Source organism: Xyrauchen texanus, chromosome 24 (assembly GCF_025860055.1).
Source record: "Xyrauchen texanus isolate HMW12.3.18 chromosome 24, RBS_HiC_50CHRs, whole genome shotgun sequence".
Taxonomy (NCBI): Eukaryota; Metazoa; Chordata; class Actinopteri; order Cypriniformes; family Catostomidae; genus Xyrauchen; species Xyrauchen texanus.
Window position 1 is genome coordinate 39,056,759 of NC_068299.1, and position 22,080 is coordinate 39,078,838.

The following is a 22,080-nucleotide window of genomic DNA, read 5'->3' on the forward strand; positions in this document are numbered from 1 at the left end:
TATATATATATATATATATATATATATATATATATATATATATATATATATATATATTTTCTTTTTTTTTTTTCCTCTTTCACTGTAACTTATTTTTGGCATGGTACGTATATATTTTTGTCTGTATATGAGTTTACTTGGTTTAGTTGTGTGTTTTGGTACATATGGTATTGTTTACTTTGTTTAGGGAGGAGTGTGTCACCTTTTGGGTGTCTTGTATGAATGAATGTCTTGTTTGTATGGTTTTTGGTTTATATATTTAAATACTTACTATTACTGTAATGCATGTTATTTGTTTTTTGTTTTGTTATTGTTACGTTTGTTTGACTGCTGCTGTAAGGAGAATTTCTGTATCTAGAATCGAGGACCCCCTCGAAAACGAGATGGTTCATCTCAAGGGGCTATTCCTCTTCAATAAAATGTCAAATATATATATATATATGTCCCGGGAGCATCTGAAATTGTTTCAGCGGGACCGCTGTTCTTGCCCTGAATGACACTGACTCAGCACTGACTGAGCGCGCTCGCTCGTGAGGTGTGCTGTCATAGTGACTGAGTCCAACTCCATCCCGAGAAAAGAGATGCTCTGCACCGGGAAGAGCTTGCTCTTTTACCAGTTGGCCTGAAGCCCCAATTGGCTGAGGTGTCTGAGCACCAGGTCCCTGTGCACACACACACACAATAGATCTCGAGAGTGAGCTAGAATCAGCCAGTCATCGAGATAATTGAGGATGCAGACACCCACTTCACTTAGCGAGGTGCAAGGGCTGCCTCCACAACTTTCGTAATGAAGACAGTTTAGTCGTGACAACGACGGCTGTAGACACGGTGTGTGTGTGAACCTGAGAATCTGGAAACCGCTCTTTTTTTTGGGAAAATGAAAGTGCCAGAGCCCCCTGGGCATGTGGCAAAATCAAAACAAAAGGGAACAAAAGATTCTCCTCCCAGCCCTCCACCGGGGGATGGAATAATCTATGTACCCCCTCCTGGCTTACAGCGTTTCTCTGCACCCCTGGGTTGCCCATCTCTGGGATGCTTCGAAGCATTCCTGTGGTTCTTGGCACCAGACTGAGAGATGCGGGGCATCAACTTCCTGCGGGAGGGCTCTAAACCAGGGCCGAGCGGTTGCTCGGGCTGTGGCGGAGCCGGTGTTGCTGCCGCAGGAGGATGTCCTCGGCAACGAGCAGACGGTGTGCGGGAAGTCGTCCAGCTGTGAACGCTTAGGGTAGGGTGGAGGGTTCCACTTCAGCCTGACGATCGCAGCAGCCCGGGCAAGCATGGCCGCCAGCTCCACGTTGGCCTCATGCGGCGATCGAAACCTCATCCTCCTCCCGAGCCTGAATGAGACATTAAGCTCGCCCTGGTGTGAGCCACCTGACTCATCCATTAACTCGACTGGCGGGGAGGTCTGTAGGAATTCACCCGGCGGAAATGCTCCCATTGGATTCCCCAAATCGGCCCAAGCGCTAGCCACCACGGCCTTGGGCATGTAGCCAGAAGAACCGGGGCGGGGAGTGGCTGGAGTGGCTTTCTCTCTAAAGAATGAAAGCCTCGACCACAGCATTGCCATGGTCATGTTCTCGCTGTGAGAACATGAACCATCTAAAAAACACTGTCTCAGCGTGCCTACAACCCAAACACGGGAGACCGCGATCGTGGCCATCAGAGACGGAGAGATAATGGCCGCATCCAGCAACTGCACATAAAAGGAAAGGCATCTTTAAAAAGACGCTCTCCATCAGTGCTTACTGTTTTAGAGAAAATATACTCTTTTATATCTCACAAGTGTGGCTGCTGAAGCACCCAAGGGCATTCTCTGCACTTATCTGTGTGAGAAAGGGAGAATCTGCTTTAATGCGCCGTATATCCAACAGCCGTTTTTACACTTTTGCTTTCTGAGGTGAATGGAACGCTAGTGGATTTCTCTATGCTGCTTGGTTCCGAAGAACAAATTTGAATGAGTGGTTGCAAGCTGTCTCCTTTTATACTCGTATGTCCGGGGGAGTAGCATGCAAATTCCACTCTGCAATTCTCATTGGCCTTTTCCTTCTGTTTGGGGCTCACAAGTTCAACCCCTTGTGTCACTACTGCGACACAACATCGAGTGAGTGACAGATAGGGAACTGTAATTTTATAAAAGCACTTATATTAATAATTTTGTTAAAACTCATGTTTTATTTGAGCTGTAAAGTTGTTTAAATTGTCATTTTAGGGTTTATGGGATTGTTGACATTGCATCATCATCAGGGCCATCGATAGTACAGGTTGGGTCCTATAGTGTTCGTGGGCTGGGGCCGTGATAGCTATCTCCCCGTAGGTAGCAATCTGCGGGGGGACTGCACTGGTTGCACCTCCCTAAGGACATCCCTGATCATAATGGCTATAATTGGCTAGAAATTTACACAGAAAATGTTAGTAAGCGATTTTATCACACTAAAATCATGTTAACAAACATATCTTTTATGTCTTGTGGCTAGGGCTGGGTATCGAGTTCGATACATTTTAGGCACCAACCGAATTGCCTCAAAAAATGTCTTGTTGTTCGGTACCAAATTTCAATACCTAAGAAATTCAGTGGTCACAACTTCGGTGATAGAATTTAAAATGCCGGTGATTGGCTGTGTTTAGGCATCAAGGAAAAACACTAGTTTACACCGGTTACGCTCAGAGACGCGGCTCACACGTGAGGCGGTAATGTGTATGCGGCCGAAAACCCATAGATGTAAAAGATGTGTAAAATAACAAAAGTGTGGCTGTATTTCACCAGGCTTCATGCCTGTTATGACTGCGGGAAGCAGGAGAAGGCAGACAGGGGTTTAGGATCCAAACGCAGTTTATTCGTGATAACACAAAGTAAACAAACTCAGGAACAAATGAAAAGATCCACGATGGGAAAAACACAAACTAGAAATACTGGATTTAACACAGGAGGGGTGCAGGAGTGACTGGGCAGAGAACATCCACAGTGGGCAGGGTAAACCTGAAACGACAGACAGCAGGGTAACCTCGGATGGAACAGACAGGGAACAGGGTAACCACGAGCGAACATACAACAATGACATTCACGTTCACATACAATCAACGAAAGACCAAACTATGGATCCAGCGGTTCTCCGGGCGAGCTGTCGCCTACTGGACCTGAGGCAAGGAAGCCGCCCGATGGAGGACCACGTTAGGGACTTCCTGATCCTAGCGTGTGCCACCGACTTCCCTGACTCTTCCCTGGTGGTATTTTTTAAGAATGGCCTGTCCGTTTCGCTCAGGGAGCGATTGCCACCGGCGACACGCGGCTGGACACTCCGTGATTTCGTGGCGGAGACGCTGCTGGTATGCGGCTCGCCAGCCCCTCCGGTCAGTGAGGAAACCCCCACGCCTGTCGCCGTCAACGAGCCAGCACAGCCAACTTCGTCCGCCCGAAGGAGGAGGAGAAGGAAGGCTTCCGCCTCCCAGCCCACGCCTGCCACGGTCAGCGAGCCAGAGCCCACGCCTGCCACGGTCAGCGAGCCAGAGCCCACACCTGCCACGGTCAGCGAGCCAGAGCCCACGCCTGCCACGGTCAGCGAGCCAGAGCCTGTAGCCTCTACCGTTCCAGAGCCAGCGCCTGTAGCCTCTACCGTCCCAGAGCCAGCGCCTGTAGCCTCTGCCGTCCCAGAGCCAGCGCCTGTAGCCTCTACCGTCCAAGACCCAACACCTCTCAAGTCTCTCGAGCCTTCAAGGGCTCCGCCTCCCGAGCCTCCCAGGGCGCCGCCTCTCAAGCCTACCAGGGCCCCGCCTCTCGAGCCTCCCAGGGCTCCGCCTCTCGAGCTTTCCAGAGCTCCGCCTTCCGAGTTTCCCGAGCTTTCCAGAGCTCCGCCTTCCGAGTTTCCTGAGCTTTCCAGAGCTCCGCCTTCCGAGTTTCCCGAGCTTTCCAGAGCTCCGCCTTCCGAATTTCCCGAGCTTTCCAGAGCTCCGCCTTCCGAGCCTCCCGAGCTTTCCAGAGCTCCGACTCCCGGGCTTTCCAGAGCTCCGCCTCCCAGGCTTTCCAGAGCTCCGCCTCTCGAGCCTTCCAGGGCTCCACCCCTCAAGTCTCTCGAGCCTCCCAGGGCTCCGCCTCTCAAGCCCCTCGAGCCTTCCAGGGCTCCGCCCCCAGAGCCTCCTGAGCCTTCCACAGCTCCGCCTCCAGAGCCTCCTAGGGCTCTTCTCCCCGAGCCTCCTACGGCTCCGCCTCCTGAGCCTCCTACGGCTCTGCTCCCAGAGACTCCAGAGCCTCCTAGGGATCTGCCTCTAGAGCGTCCTACGGCTCTTCTCCCCGAGCCTCCCAGAGCTTCGCCTCTGGAGCCTCCTGCAGTGCCACCGCCCTCGGCTCCACCTCCTGAGCCATCCTCGGCTCCGTGTCCTGGGCCTTCCTCAGCTCCGTCTCCTGAGCCTCCTACGGCTTCGCCTCCTAAGCCTCCAGAGCCTCCCTCAGCTCCGCCTCCTGAGACTCCCGAGCCCCCTACGGCTCCGCCTCCCGAGCCTCCTACGGCTCCGCCTCCAGAACCTTCCAGGCCTCCGCCTCCCGAGCCTCCTACGGCTCCGCCTCCAGAACCTTCCAGGCCTCCGCCTCTAAAGCATCCTACGGCGCTGCCTCCAGGGCCTTCCAGGGCTCCGCCTCTAGAGCCTCCTACGGCGCCACCTTCCTCGGCTCCGCCTCCTGAGCCTCCAGAGCCTCCCTCGGCTCTGCCTCCAGAGCCTCCCTCAGCTGCGCCTCCTGAGCTTCCAGAGCCTCCCTCAGCTCTGCCTCCTGCTCCTCCAGAGCTTTCCATGGGTCTGCCTCCCTTGGCTCCACCTCCTGGGCCTCCAGAACCTCCCACAGCTTCGTCACCAGAGCCCCTCTCAGCTCCGCCTCTGGGACCTGTCCCTGTCCTGAGGCTGCCTCCCAGGCCTCCTGGACCTGTCCCTGTCCGATGGCCACCTCCCAGGTCCCCTGAACCGGCCTTTGCCTTGTGGCCAGCTCCCGGGCCACCCAAACCTGTCCCCTTAGTGTGGCCTTCTCCCAGGGCCCCTGACCTAGTCCCTGTCCTGTGGCCTCCTCCCAGGCCTCCTGACCCTATTCCCGTCCTGTGGCCTCCTCCCAGGCCTCCTGACCCAGTCCCTGTCCTGTGGCCTCCTCCCAGGCCTCCTGACCCTGTTCCCGTCCTGTGGCCGCCTTCCAGGCCTCCTGACCCGGTCCCAGTACTATGGCCTCTTCCCAGGCCCCCTGACCCAGTCCCTGTCCAGTGGCCTCCTCCCAGGCCCCCTGACCCAGTCCCTGTCCTTGCCAGTTGGCCACCTCCCGGGCCATCTGGACCGGCCTCTGTCCTGTGGCCACCTCCCAGGCCCCCTGAACCGGCCCCTGCTCTGCGGCCATCTCCCAGTCCACCTAAACCCGCCCCTACCCGGTGGAAGCTCCCCAGGCCACCCGACCTGGTTCCCAGCACACACCCCCAGAGACTGCTTATCTGCCCTCTCGCCCTCCTTGGTCTGTCTCCGTGTCCCTTGTGCCCCCCGTGGACTGCCTGTCTGCCCCTCGTTGCCCCCAGGACTGCCTGTCTGCCCCTCGTTGCCCCCTGGACTGCCTGTCTGCCCTTTGTGCCCCCAGTCATTGGTCATTTGTTCTTCCTGTGTTAAATCCAGTACTTCTAGTTTGTGTTTTTCCCATCGTGGATCTTTTCATTTGTTCCTGAGTTTGTTTACTTTGTGTTATCACGAATAAACTGCGTTTGGATCCTAAACCCCTGTCTGCCTTCTCCTGCTTCCCGCAGTCGTAACAATGCCAACAGCATGCAATGCAATATTTGCGACAAGATAATTGCTGCCAAGACCGGCAACACGACAAATCTGATGAAGCACTTGACAGTACACGGAATAAACTTAAGAGTAGAAAGTTGCTCCATCTTCGACTGCAAGAAGACCGAGCCGGTGCAGTCGTCCTCTCAGCGTCCTCCTGCCACAGAGCTTCTTTCAAAACTACTGATGAATGCAGTGGAGCTATGACTGAGAATCCAACAGGTAATGTTAACGCTTAGCAAACAAACCAACAAACAAAATCGGCTAACTTGTTGTGGTACATGCTTGTGTACTTGTTAAAAATAACGTTTCTGTGCACGGTGACATAGTTCTATAAACTGGGACCTACGTAACATTAGAAATTGTTTGGATGTATGGCTATAGATAGCTCGCTAAATTGATGCTAAAAATCCTTTAAGGTTGAGAGTAACTTAACTCACATTAAACTAGTTATCTTGTTAAACCGTACTTATCCTTAGGGTTGACTGAATTTACACTTTAGCTTTCTTGTTTTGTTTTTTTTCCTCTTCACATTAATGTTATAGCCTCTGCCCCTGCCAACCCTGGTATGAGGAGACCAGAAGGCTCAGGAGAGTCTTTGTGTCTGTAAGTTTTTTTGAGGTAATGTTTTTAATCTTGTTAAAATGGATTTCATAAAATTGGTATTGAAAAAAATATAATATATTTTTCAATACGGTGGTGGAATGACCTTCCAAACTCAATCCGGGAAGCTAACTCACTCTCTATCTTCAAAAAAACGGCTAAAAACACATCTTTTGCAAAAGCACTTAACCGGTCACAAAAAAAAAAAAAAAAAAATTATTTACATTTCTTGTTGCACTTAAACCTGTTTTGTATACTATTCTGATGATAGTGAAACTTTGTAATATGGCACTTTTTGTACCACTGTCTCCCTGAGATGATTCGCTGATGTTCTTCCTCTTTTGTAAGTCGCTTTGGATAAAAGTGTCTGCCAAATGAATAAATGTAAATGTAAATGTAAGATATTGGTAACTGTATCGATATCGGAATTTGTTGAACGATACCCAGCCCTACTTGTGGCTATAGTATTTTAACGTTTACCGATTGACCCCTATTCATTTCCATTCCATCACCAGACAACAACTGACCAATGTGCCTTACTTTAACCCAGATTTGCACTTTTTTTAAGAAAAAAAAGGAAAAAGTCTAAATAAATTGGTGTTGTAATCAACATTATGCCACAAATGCTGATGATTGAGCTTAACTTGAATTTAACATGGAATATTCCTTTAATAATTTATACATTACCACTTGCACATGTACATACGTCATTCTGTTATATAACCTAGTATTTGTATTTGTAATACGTCTATTTATACTCTTACCTTGTTTTATATTCTGTCTCACTGTAATGTTCTATGTGCACTTGTTTCTCCTATCACCAAAAAAATGTCCTTGTGTACGTGAAAACACTTGGCAGTAAAGCTCATTCTGATTCTAATAATTGTCCTCCGTAACATTGCTTTGTGTAGTCAATGTGACTTTGTTCACCAAATGCAAAAATTCTTGTCGAGAGAACTACTAATTTCTTGTTCAGCCAACTATTATTCGCAATATGTGAACTTTTATTTGGTCCCCTTTTTAATTACTTTTATACGAAGTTAACTGTAATCTTTGCCTCTGATTGCAGAGGTATGTCTTGCAAGGCAGTGTACAATTGTTTGACACAGTCAAGCAATAGACATCAACACACAAACCTGTAATGTGACAATCAACAAACCTCATTAAGTTAAAAGATGAGCTTCTTACATCACCACACAACAATTGACCAACAGTGGCAACAAAAACAATAATAGCATAAAATACAGCAAAAAAAAAAAATACAAATGATAAGAATAATAATATGTCTATAACACTAAGCGTATCATTTATTCATGTTGTAATGCATTCTGGGAATTTACTAATCTGGCCAGCATTTACCTGCAATAGCTGCATAGTTACCATAAACTTTGTAACTTTAGGTTCTACCTAACCAATCATCACTCTTAATGCCGAAATTTGACAGCCAATCCGAGTCAGAGTAGGGCGGGTTTTTTTTTTTTCAAAGTCTGCTACACCACGATTCTGACAACTGGACACGCTGCCGAATGAACTGCACGTCGGAAAGCAAGCCTGAGGTAAGTTATTTAGTACAGTGATGTTGCCAATTTAATTATTTAACCGACTGTTATTAACCAATAATTTTAGTTAAGCTAATTGTTCATTTATGGAGACAAGTGGCAGCAACCTGGATGTAATTTAGGCTAACGTGACGGCATCTTTCTCTTGTTTCACGTTATCTATAGCCTGCAACATGTAAGCTAATGCAAGCAGGAGCAAGCTCCTATCTGCTAGCTTTTACAGAAATGAGCCTGACCTCATTTTTACATGTTGAATACGATGCTTCTAAATTAATAATGCACTTTATACATTTTAAACGATCATGGCCAGAAAGATACAGATTTTAATTATAAAGATATAAGATATGACTATGAAATATAAGACTATGTTTTTTCCGGAGCAGAAATGCTCCCTCGTGAGGACGGTTTTATGGCCGCGGATACGGTTCTGTGCACTCTTATTACGTACACGCGCCTGGTTTTACGCTATTATGGTACTAGGCAAACTGCAAAAGAAATAATATTTACCCATAATGTGTAACATACAATATAGCCATTCAGACTGTCATGTACACCCTCCAATCCAGGGAGAAGACGGCAGTCGAGTTCTTCAGACGAGATGATGTCAAATATGGGGAGGTGGATCGCACAATCTGCAAGAAATATCTGTTCAGCAGGAACCACTAACAAACGCCAGCAGCAGCAGAGTCTGCTTGAAAAGATACTCAACTGTGGCTGCAAAGGATCCAGTAGTGCTCAGGATCTCAAAAAACATGCAGCTGAAGAGGAGAAGAGGGCAAGGCTGAGATATGCTGCTAAACGGGCCCTAGAGAGTCTGGTTCCCAGACCCCTATTACTCTGTGTGTTTTGTGGAATGACTTGCCTCCACACATTAAAATGCCCCCATATTTTATGGGGGATTTATATTTTCAAGCCGGTTCTTGCCTCCTTTACACTGGTGCCGAAACCCGGGAAGGAGGAGGAATATGCCGTAGTAGAGTTCTAGCCACTACCGTCAACCCCAATGGAGCAGCCGCGGCCATCTGCCGGGGGACAAGGAGCCCGACCGCCTGGAAGCGGAGGAATGGCCGCCGACCGCGAGGGGAGAAGGGGCTCCTAACCGACCGCCTGGAGCGGTCAGGGCCGCTGCCAGGGGCGGAGGAGTCCCCTACCAGCCGCTGAAATGCTGCAGGGTCTGAGACCGCCGACCGTGAATGGGGAGGCCGATCCGCCTGGAGAGGCGCGGCTGTCATCCATTAGAGGGTGGAGGAGTGGCCGAGGAACAAGCTACGGCGTATTGGAGAACTGGCGAGTAAGTGTTTTTTTTTTTTTTTCATCTCTCTCTCCTCTTTCTCTCACTGCTCTACCACAACCACACTTAAGTCACATGGACTATTAATTTTCTTTTATTATAATTGTTGCTGTTTTGTATGGTCCTTTTCAGAGCTTGTCAGACGTGGTCACAATGAACTGTCTTTGAATGGAAAAAGACCTGCGTTAAGCTTTTTGGCCCTATTTTAAGAGCCCTAGTGTTAAGTGCAGCGCTATGCCATTAGTCATAAGTGCAAAGTCAATGGGTATGGTCATGAAAGTTTGGTATTTTTGTGCAAACATGCGCTAAGTCTAAGTGCAAGTAGGTTTGGCAAAACCGCCCGCTCAACACGCAAATCGGCTGGATTAAATGCAATTGAATTCTGAGCCTCTTCTGTGTTTTCCACTGTCTGCATCCTATTATTGTTCATTCCCTGTCAAGCACCAGTGATATAAACAAAGACAGCACATTCATAAGACGTTTGGAGTGTAAATGGACTGTATGCAGTGAATTAGAAGAATTGAAAATGTGCATTAACTTCGTCCTTGATGAATGCCAGACATATTCATATGACAGTAAGACGCTCATTTTATATGCATAGAGAATGTAGTTCTCTTCTGAATTTGGATGTATGCTCAGTTAAATTATAGAGAATGTAAGTATTCTTAATCATTTTCATCCACTGACACTCAAATCATGGCTTGCATTAACAATGACTGTATCGGCACGCACTTCACTTCTACCTGTCGATTTTGATTTAAAAAAATTAAATACATGTATTCAAACATGAAAAAATAAACCAAAAATAATCTTAATTAAAATTACACTTCAAACAAAACAAAAATATAAATCACTATAACGAAGGTGTACAAAAATCATACCCAATCCAAACATTTTCTCTCCTTCTATCACCGGACCCTTTTGTAGAGACTTAAAAATAAATCTCAACAACACGTGGAAAATTACTAGTAGGCTAGAAATTAAATCATAAATGCAATTGTAAATATATAATAATAATACATATAAACATAACAATAAAGTTTTTTGAAAAAATATACTATTACCTCATACAAATCTCAAGCGATTACCTCATTATTTGATGTTTCTCTATATTTTCAGAATTTGGACATGAACTTTATTAGCACCTGCTGGTTTAATCTCCAAATTGCAAATGCAGGAACTGAGTTTAAACTTTGTGCTCAATTAAGATGTAGTTTTAACGTCTTTGCGCAATTACATATCTCTCAGGAAAATAGCAAATTGTGCTTTTGTTCCACTTCATCAACATAAAATACACCCACAGTTTGCTCGCATACACCCACAATAGCTCAAGCACTCCCACCCATGGCTGCTTGCGCTTTGCACCGGCATGGAAATTGCGATTAGAATTGGCGTGCTCATGAAAATCGGATAAGACGTTAGGCACGGACGTAGCGCGTAGTAGAGCCCTTTGTTTTCCACAGAAAAAAATAACAGCATATGGGTTTACAACAACATGAGGGTGTGTGATAACAGAGTTTTCCTTTTTGTGAGGACTATCTCTTTAAATGGAGATGTCCCCTCCTGAGTACAGTGGACAAAACAGAGGACCATTTTCTACACAACCGTCACCTGCAACATGAAGTCAGGTGTTAACAAGAACCTTTCTCTGTCATTCAGTAGAACTTATATGAGGACAGACAAGATCCAGCAGCTCTCATTCTGTGTTTGCTAAAATTCTTGAACAATGCCTTTTATTCAAAAAGAGACCATAAACTCTGATAGATAAGAGGCTCATGTGAGATTGAACTGCACAGTGAGTGGAAAAAACAGGAGGTGAGAACAAGATTATTGAAGACAGTTCAGAGGAATTGAAAGTAATATATGAAGCACTTTTGTCCAGTTTCTGTAGAACTCAGCCGTTAAATATGTCCATGAATGAGGAGTACACCAGCAGGCCTGTGCAGCTGCTTATTCTGTAGTGTACTCCGCTTTAGTTATCTCAGGAGAATATTGTACTCATAGAGAAAAAAGAGAGAGCAGTGTTGTTAAGAATGACTATGTTGTCTGTTGGACTCTTCTGTCTCTACAGCTGGTCATGTCAGCGTATCAAGGTGGATACAACTTCTTCTGCCAAAACACCCACAGTGGAGGAGAAGCTGATAACAGGGTAAACAACTCAACTTTGATATCATGTTTATAACATTCATAGCTACATTCTTTCTTCAAAATTGTATAGAGCAAAATTATTTTTCTTGTGTTGATGTTCTGTGTTTTTTGCATAGTCTTTTCATAAAATCCTCCATAAAAGAGTTTTAAGCCATGAACCAAAGCAACCAGCTTCAATGTGAATCGCAGCATCACAAACATTGGCAAAAAAGTATTTGAAAATCAGACAAAAAGACAAATATACAAGACTGTGTACTTACCGTCTTTCACAAGGGCAAGAAATACAATCCCATGAAGCATTGCGAATTATGTAAATTAATATAAATATATAAAACTATTCATTTTAGGTTGTTGATAGAAGTATAGAAACAATATATTTTAAGTTTAGTGGTGTAGTTTAATGGTGAAGGGCTTTGTTGGGCACGGATCTCTGAGTGGTGAAGATTTCTCTGCTGGATCATGGGTAATATAGATGTTAACCAGGAATTCGGCTATCAAACAAGATTTTTACACAGTGAAGTGAAATAACGGGGACTGATGGCTTCAACTGAAGCATATACCATTAATGAACAACCTTTGAGCTTACGGTAGGTCTGTCAACTATTAGGAGCGCAATAGCATACAGGTGACCTCAAAGCTTAGCAGACATGGACTAAAAACCACTTTAGACTTTATGGTCTGAATAGCTAACATTGATCGCAATAGATTTGGGTCTTAGAATACAGCCTAGTTTGTGTCAGGCTGTTCCTGGAATTGCATCTTATCAATGCAATCTGCCCAAGTACTGTTGTAACTTGTGAAAGGTATTTCCATCAGTTTGTCTGGCAGCAGAAGATATTTCTTGAAATGCTTTAAAAAAGCTTGGGCCATCAAGGTAATGACTTTTGTACCATCTGACACTGATTGTGTATTATTTCTTGTAAAATGAGTCCTTGTAATCCCTCCACAGATGATCAATGTCCTCTGGTGGTATTACTTCTCCAAACTCATTGAGTTTATGGACACTATCTTCTTCATCCTGAGGAAGAACAACCACCAGATCACGTTCCTGCATGTGTACCATCACGCCAGCATGCTGAGCATCTGGTGGTTCGTCATGAACTGGGTGCCGTGTGGCCACTGTAAGTTCCTCGCACAGAATCTCCCCTCACTTTGCTGTGAATAGAAGCTTATGCTGCACTTAATATGCTGAATTATTCAGATGCACAAAAACAAACACAAAGAGGGCAAGAAAGCAGGTCCAGATGGTCTTTAAATAACTTATTGCATTATTTAGCTTGGAAACGTTAAAAAAATTGTGTTCTATCGACCTCTGACCTAAACAGATCTGTTTACTTCTTAGACTACTTGTTGTTACATATTGGGTGTAGTGGATCTATTAAAATCACAGTCAGATTAAAATGTGGATAAACTTGTATGAGAGTGATCTTGGCTTATCACAACCCAGAAATGAAATTCTTTTAATATTTACTCACATTCATGTCACTCCACCCATATGATTTTCTCTCTTTAGTGGAACACTTTTCATATAATGAAAGTGAATGAAGACTGGGACTGTCAAGCTCCAAAATGACCATAAACACACCATAAAAGTAGTCTATTTGACTTAGTGTGTGATATATTCCAAGTTAACCTGAAGCTTTAAATTGTTATTCACTGATCATTTTACCCTCAATTGAAGTATAAAAGTGACTTTAAAATTGCTGTCAACACCATTTAATGGCATTGGTTCTCATATGTCTTGCCAACTTGTCTGATTGGAGAGTGGCAGCGGAGGGGAAGATTTGGATGTGATGATGAGATGGTGAATACTGCTTATGCAGTTACTAATACTGACGTTTCTACTCTTCATCAGCATATTTTGGTGCCACGTTTAACAGCTTCATCCATGTGTTGATGTATTCATATTACGGCCTCTCTGCTGTTCCAGCCCTCAGACCGTATCTGTGGTGGAAAAAATACATCACTCAAGGGCAGCTGGTAAGTATACACTTTTGGGTGATTCTCACGAAACCTGTCAAGAAAACACTTGGTCATAGTTTACTCTCAAATCAGAAGAAACAAATAAGAAATTATAAGAAAATATTTTGCATGTCTATTTTAGGCCTATCAAGATTTTTTATTTTTTTTACATGTGAAAACATGACATTTTATTTTAGTTATAAAGTATTATATATCATAGTAGCACTCCCTTTGGACTGAATTTCATTTTCAGTAATCTTCGATAAATAATTGTACGACTGCATCTTTTCTTTCTGGAAAACAGAAAAAAATGTCTGTTTTAGAGTTATGAGAACTGGTGGGCAAAATGCGTTTAAAGGGGTCATGACATGAGAAACCAAATTTGCCTTGATCTTTTGGTATATAAGAGGTCTTTGTATCATTAAAACGTCCTGCAAGTTTAATATTTTAAGACGTCCTCCCCATTCTAAACGAATCATTTATTTAATCAAGCTCAAAATACAGCTCGTTCTGGATTCATGGTTAGAAGTGACGTGTCGGTTAGAAGTGACGTAACAGCGTTTGCATATGACCGCCTCCAGCACAAGATAACTACGATTTAAGCGTAAGACAACTACGCTCATTTCAGTATCGCCGTCGCCTCACAAGTGTTCAGTCGATGGACAGCGAGCTCTGACAGAGACTACTTGTGCACAGGAAAATTACGATGCCACACAGATGTGCTGTTCCTGGCTGTGGTCAAACAAAACCTCTGAATAATCTGCCGAAAGATCCAGACGTCAGGGAAAAATGGATGCAGTTTATTTTTTGCGGACGTTCCAGTCACGGCAGTGTTAACTTAAGCGTTTGTTCTGTACATTTTAAGGATGACTGTTTTGAGAACAAATCTCAATATGATGCTGGCTTTGCCAGAAAACTGTTGCTCAAAGATAAGTCCGTGCCGACTATTCTGGGAACAACGACGACGCAAACTGTAAGTAATCTATTTTAAACTTTAAACTACTTTTTAAAGCGCAATTTCATTCATTATGAATAATCACAGTGTTTTTACTTAGTTTACTTGCATATTGTTCTGGCTGGGAGCGTCAATAATTGATACATAGGCACTGGCGTTAGCCAATCATAACAGTGAGCGTTAACACTGAAGTCTTAAATGGAAAACGCCCCCAAAACAGACTGTTTGAATCAGAGGATGAGAAACAGGGTGGGAAAAGGTCATAAATCACTAGATTTTAAAAGTTTTTCTTAAAAAAAAATATATTAATACTATAATTGCACCTAAGGGAACATAATAATACAATAAAAAAAACCATGTCATGACCCCTTTAAGTGTTCTGAATATAATGTCACAATGCAAAAACTCTTAATGGTCCTAAATGTAAATGTGTAAATCATTTTCTTTATAGGAAATATTATTGAATGTGGGGGGTTTTTGTATTGATTTGGGGTTAAATATGACAGGACATTTCTCTTGACAGGTTTCCAAAGAATCACCCTTTTCCTTACAAACTTGAAAGCTTCATTTTAAAGCAAAATTCTTTCACTATAATAAAATGCCAGTGATTACCTATGATAAAAACCAACACAAAACAATCATTCTACTTTTTATAGCTGTAAACTTTTCTTGTGTATCTTATAACCTTTTTCTCATTTTGAAGTGTTGAAAGGTGGCATTTAACAGTTTCTCTATTTTGGCTTGACCTCTCTGTAGCAAATTTCTCTCTCAAATTATGTTGAAAAAAGATACATCCATTAAGTAATGGATGCATACACATAGTTTAAATAAACTAAAATACAGAAGAACAAACAAACAAAACAAAAAACGGTTAAAAACAGTAAACCTTTATTTTTTTTGGCTTGTCAGAGCAACAAAACGAGGAAATTTGCGAACATAATGATATATAAAGTATATTCAACAACTGTTTATTAAACCTTTTCTTTCTCACAAAGTGACATTTTGATATTAATAACTTTATAATAAATTTAATATAATCATACATTTTAGATTAATAATTTTATATCGCTATTTCAGACAGTCAAACTTTTCAAACTGAAAAGTAGAGATGGGTCACATTGACCCAAACCTAATAGGAGGGGAAGAAAAGCATTACATTTCTAATAAAAATCATGTTTTTGGCTACGTGACACCATGCGAGGATCGGACGTGTGAATGGCGAGCACTTTGCTAGTTTTAATACATATAATGACATAAACCGGTGAGATCTGATACACTCTGTTCCATAACTGTTCTAGGAGGACAATATGTCAAAGAATTCAAAATCCTCGGGCTCTGGAGACATTAAAAGACTAGTTAGTTGGGAGGTTCGAGAAATGCGGTGAGAGATGCTGAGCATGTCGGCAATACTGACGAAGGTCGTTGCTGACTTGGAGGATCTCGCTGTGATGCGTTGATCGATCACTGCCATGGAGGCAAAGTTCTCTTATGTGGTTACAAGAGTGGGCGATGTCCAGAAACGTCATTGGAGAGGGAATTATCTGCTAATCCACTATGACCAAGGTGGATTTAGAGTGTGTCTGGGAAAAGTTGGAGGACATGGAGAACTGTAGCCAGCGGAATAACATCCATATTGTCTGAGTTCCTAAAGGAGAAGAGAGACCGGATACGGTGAAGCTCCTGGACTGGCTCTTTCCGAATCTGCTCGACATAGCAGGCCATAAGCTGGATATCGAGAGAGCTCACAGAGTTCTTGCTCAGAGATCCCAAATTTCTGATATCGTCTGATAAAGATCTTGTGTTGCACGAGGCGATGAGTAAAGGAAGGCTTTCTTGGAAGAGCCACAGCATTTTCTTGTTCTATACATTTTTTCATCAGTCCATAAGATTTATTCTAGAATATTTTTTTTTCTAGAAGTCCCTCATTTCATCTGTTGTTGATTGCTCAGTTGGAAACATTTTAGACTCAGGTCACACCCTGGTGTGTTTAGAGGTGTTGCCAGATATGGAGAGAAGGAAATCATATAGTTGGCACTTTAATGTTTCACTTTCAAAATCCTGAATTCCAACAAATGCTAAAGGCTGAAATGAATGTCTATATGGAGACCAACTGATCCTCAGTGTCCTCTGAGGCCATGCCTTGGGATGCACTTAGGCAGTTCTTTGGGGCCAGATAATACAGTATGCCTCATTCACCAAAAAATCCAAAGCACAAGAGCTTGTGGAACTGGAAGGGAATATTAAAAGTGCAGAGGCAGAGCTGAAGCGCCAAATGTTGTTAAATGGCCTCAGGGAATTGACCCAACTGAAATACAGATATAATCCTATTTTGTTGCGGAAGGTGGAGTTTTGGCTATTCATGGCTAGACAGTCATATTTTAAGTCATGGACAAGACAGGGGAAACTTCTGGCTATATATATAAAACAGAGACAGTCTTTTTCTACCATTTCCTCAGTAAAATCTGCTGGTGGAGAAATGTATACCTCAGCCATTGATATTAATAATGCTTGATCTCTATAGCTCCATGTCTTCGTCTACTGATGAGGATATTAAACACTTTGTGGAACCATTAGAACTTCCTAAACTGATGAAAAATTATCTTGATTCTGAGATAAACTCGGAGGAGCTTGGCGAGGTAATTAAAGCCTTGCACTCCGGCAAGGCTCTGGGGCCAGTCAGCTTTGCCGCTGAGTTTTTTAGATCTTATGCTACAGAACTGGCTCCACTTTTGCTAGAAGTTTATACAGAATCATTAAAGAATGGTAAGCTTCAGCCAACCATGACGCAAGCCTGCATCAGCCTGATTCTTAAAAAGGACAAAGATCCAAGCAAGGGTAAGAGTTACCATCCAATTTCCCTGATCCAGCTAGACATTCAAATATTGTCAAAAATTTTGGCTAACCAATTATTTCAAGTTATGACATCTCTTATACATATAGATCAGGTGGGGTTTATTCAGGGCCGTAACTCATCTGATAACATTAGTCATTTGGGCAGTGGCGAAGGATCAGACTTCGGTCGCTGCCATCTCACTTGAAGCCAAAAAGGTGTTTGATATGGTAGAATGGTCTTTTTAAGATTTTGGAAATGTATGGGTTCGGGAATACTTTTATTGGGTGAATTAAGTTACTATATAGACATCCAGTAGCGGCGGTTCAAACGAATGGATTCATTTCAGATTATTTTATTCTGGATAGGGTTGCCCTTTTTACCCCATTTGTTCTGTCTTACCTTGGAACCATTAGCAGCCACAATTAGAAAGGATGATGATTTTCCAGGGGTGATGGTGGGAGGTGTGGCGCATACGTTTTTGATTTACGCAGATTATATTTTATTATTTGTCTCCGACCCTACTAGATCTATGCCTTGCTTCCACAGAATTATGAATTCCTTTTCTAAATTCTAAATTCCATTCTAAATTCCGAAGCTTTGGCTCTGACAGCATATTGCCCTGAAACGCCTTTTTAACCGGGGGCCTTCCAGTGGCCCAAGCAGGGCATTAAGTATTTGGGCATTTTATTTCCAGCAAATTTGAGTGATTTAGTTTGTTCATTTTGACCATTTAATAAAAAGGTTTTCGATTGATGTGAACAGGTGGGCTTCAGTACATTTATCTATGACTGGGAAGGTTATTGTTATAAACATTTATTGTATTCCAAAATTCAACTACCTACTACAGTCTATCCCCCATTGTAATTCCCCTCTTTTATTTTAAACTATTTGATAATATAGCTAAATCCTTTATTTGGATAGGCCAAAGGCAAAGGCTTTTAGGTCTCCCCAAGATTTTGTTTTACTATTATGCTTTTGGTCTCAGACATTTGGCACATTGGTTGCTTCTACCTGAGCCCCTCCCTGGCTCTTTATTGAACAAAGTTTTTCTACCAAGCTGTCCGGAGAATTAAAGACACATCCCATTATCTCGCACATGCTTTTAGTCTGGACAAAAGTTTCCCATGTGTTCAATTCAGACATTTACCTGAACGTTGCCACAAGTATTTGGTTAAACACTAAATTGTGCATTAACAAGTCTACTTTCTGCTGAACAGAATGGATTGAGAAAGGTGTTACTACGCTGGGTGACCTGTATGCAAATGGGGCGTTGAGATCCTTTTGAAAATATAATACAGCGGTTTAGAATTCCCAGATCTCAATTCTCCGGTACTTACAGCTGCGCCATCTACTCTGTACCACCTTTGGGTGTAGTATGCAGCCCCCAAAAGCAGAAAACACTCTTTAGATGGTGCTTGCTGCTTTTAGGAAAGGTCAGGAAGATTCAGCGTACTATTTCTGGCTAGTCTAGGGGACAGGGTTTTAACATTTCTTAAGAAGTTATGGGAAAGAGAGTTTAATTTAGTTCTGGAAGATGAAGAATGGGGTAGGATTTAAAAAAATGTCAAGTCTATTCAATATTCTGCATTGTTTTTATTGGACTCCCTCTAGATTGTATAGGCTTGGCTTTAAAGATACACCTAGTTGCTGGTGATGTCAGTTAGGGGATGGGGACATAGCCCATGTGTTTTGGTTTTTATTAAGATTCAAGAGTTTTGGTCGAGGGTTCAGAATTTTATCTGTGAGGTCATGAGCACTCAGATTTTCTTTTGCCCCAGACTTTGTATTTTGGGTAATGGGGCGGGTATTAACATAATGAACAATCATATAAAAAACTAGGTACTTACCTGCGTGATGATCGGCAGGCAGGTAATTCTTAAGGGATGGAAGTCGGCTGATGCACCGTCATTTCATGAGCGGTTTTTGAAGAGATGACGCATAGACAGCGGCAGTTTGGGTGTATATGGTTAGAAGTGGGGCACTTATTTGGACTTCCTAGAAGGTTGCCAGTGGGAAGCAGTGGAGAGGGACAATTCCGATTAAATATATGTAAAGTAATTAATGTGTGGAACCTTTTTTCCTTTTATTTTTGTTGGTTAATTTGATGTTTTTTATGTCATCGATTATTTTCTTTGAACTGTCTGTTTATGTGTGTCTGTTGTTATTCAGTATATAATTGATAAAAGTTGATTCTGTGTTTTCATGTGCTGTTTGTATAAATTTGTTTTAGATAACGATTTAGTTTTATTTTACTTTTTTTTTTTTTTTTCAAAAATATGTTTCTATTTGGTTCTGTTTTACATTTTAACATCATGATCTAAGATTAGCATCATTAGGTGCATACCAAACCATCAATATTCATTAGCGTAAGTATTTTAGAATTTTAATTCAGGAACAATGCATTTTTATTTAGTTATAAAAACAAATATGTTGATTGATGGCTAGATTATTTCTTTTAAGCTATTTCAAGACTAATGCTGATCCAGCTTTTTCCCACATTAGATCAATAGTGATTACTATCATTACCACCACTCACAAAATAAAAATCCACACTATCACACATTATACTACTTGAAGGTAGATCAAGACCATGATCCAATTCCGAATATTATCCCAGGACATGTGATCAAAGTTTTACCAGTTTGAAGATTTTAATTGCCCCTAATTGAAGAATCAACCATTGATGGCTCTTTCCTCTTGCAGGTCCAGTTTGTTCTAACTATGTTCCAAACATCTTGTGCTGTGTTTTGGCCATGTGGTTTTCCAATGGGTTGGCTGTATTTCCAGATCAGTTATATGATCACTCTTATCTTTCTCTTCTCAAATTTCTACATAAAGGTAAACTGGTTCTAATTATTAGTGTTCAAAATATCATCCTGCTTGTGTTGTGAAATAGTACAGCTTAAAGAATTGCTCCAAATGTTCTCATTCTTTGTTACACAGACCTATAAGGGACACGGCGGCTCTCGAAAGACTGATTACTCTAATGGATCAATACATGGCCACTCTAATGGGGTGACATCCAGCGAGAAGGTGAAATACAGGAAACCCCGCACAGATTGAGAGCAGCTTGTCCACCATTTAGTCCTGTTGTCCGTATCTGTGTAACACTGTGATCAAAGTGATGTAGGTTTCCATAGCAACATAGATATATGTATATCCACTCACCAAGCTAAGGCCATTTAGTCTTTAAGAGATTCATATTGAATTACAAAAACAAGGGATCTAGACAACAATTAGGGTTCAAGTAAGCACATTCCTCAGTCGTCTATTGAGTTTTTTTTTAATGAATTATAAAGAGGCTAACCTTATTAATGTACTAATTTGCACTGGTCTTAACTAAGCTTGTTGTTTGTTGATGTAAAGGAGAACGTATCAGAGGAACTTAACAAATATACAGGAGTATGCCACACTCCACTTTAGAGCAGTATTATACACATCTGTAAAGAACACAGCATTTCTTAAGAATGAGCATAGACAGTTAATCTTAGAATCATTAGAAGATAATGAGAAATGTATAAAAATGTATTTATATATATATATATATATATATATATATATATATATATATATATATATATATATATATCCATTTTTGCTTTTGCTTTGGATATTGTTCAGTTAAAGGCCGACAACTTGACTGATCGGGGTTCAATTAAATTAGATTATATTAAACTCTTGCATTCCATCTGGAGTTTGATGGTATTTATTTAGACTTAATTCGATTTTTTAAAACATTTAATTATATATATTTTAATTTTTTTATTAAATAAACACATTTCATATTAATTTCACTAATGTAAAACGTAAAATTTATTAATCTGACAAATTTAGAAAACATGATATTTATGTGAGGCTTTTGGAGCATTTGCTAACATCTGGCGAATATAAATAAATAAATACATGACATGAAATAACACTAAAAGCCAGTAGGTGGCCTCAGTGATCCATTGATTTAGATGGTCCTAGTCTCTGTAACCCAATGTTGAAACAAAATTAGTTTTGAGATGTATTTCACAAGTTATGAATTTGGATAGTACTTCGACGTCATCAAAGACTATTATTTGTCAAATGTTTGCTTTGGAAAAAAAAACATGTTCAGTTCTTGCAAAAATGCTACATTATGCTTACAGTCAAACCTGAGGTATTATGAACAGAAGACATAAACCATTTTGTTACCCATTTCAGACATCAAAGCATCAAAATTCAATATCTCAATAGAGTAAATTAATAAAATGTCAATATAACAAACATCAATAAACAGATATGAACAGCAATGAACAATAAATAACAATACAATTTGTGTACAAACTAAAGACTGCAATGGTAAACTATAACATTTGAACTGTTTGATCAGTTCAAAATTTGAACTGATTTCAATTTTGTTGCTTGCAAAATTTTCACTTTCAGTGACATAAACAGCAATAATGTGGGGTCAGACTCTGGCTTTGATCTGAGTGTGTGCGGGTTTGGGTGGTTTACGAGAAAATTTATGTGTGGGTGTTCCACATTGTGACTGACTGGTTTGATAAATAAAAAAAGCTCTGTGTTATAGTCTCACCCATGCATTTCCTGTGGAGGTAACATTGAAAAATATATATATATATATATATATATATATATATATATATATATATATATATATATATATATTTGCAACCATTTGTACTCATCAAATCAAAGTCACCAAGCCTTGTACTGCTCCGATGAAGGAAACATTGCTAATTAAAAAAGAAAAAACTCAAGGCTAAAAAATTGCCCAAACAGTAACGAAGGGTTAAATACATTGAGGCTAAAACAACATGGGAGCTGATTAAAAAATCTATTTAAGCTGCTTTTATTGACTGTTAATTGCTTTGAAGATCTATGTAGTGAATGTACATTTAACAAAAGTAGTTATTTTCTACACATTTTGTTTGTTTTCACAATGCTAACACAATAG

The 22,080-nt window shown here is 41.6% G+C and overlaps 1 protein-coding gene across 1 annotated transcript in view; it reads left to right on the forward strand.

Annotated features, from left to right (window-relative positions):
- Window positions 1-21,786, forward strand: part of elovl5 (ELOVL fatty acid elongase 5) — a 41,244-nt gene extending 19,458 nt beyond the window's left edge. The window contains exons 4-8 of the mRNA XM_052089695.1: window positions 11,312-11,389; window positions 12,338-12,509; window positions 13,244-13,368; window positions 19,842-19,976; window positions 20,082-21,786. Of these exons, the coding sequence (XP_051945655.1) occupies window positions 11,312-11,389; window positions 12,338-12,509; window positions 13,244-13,368; window positions 19,842-19,976; window positions 20,082-20,201 (630 nt within the window). The 3' untranslated portion in view covers window positions 20,202-21,786. The remainder of the gene's footprint in view (window positions 1-11,311; window positions 11,390-12,337; window positions 12,510-13,243; window positions 13,369-19,841; window positions 19,977-20,081) is intronic.
- The last annotated feature ends 294 nt before the right edge of the window (window positions 21,787-22,080 follow it).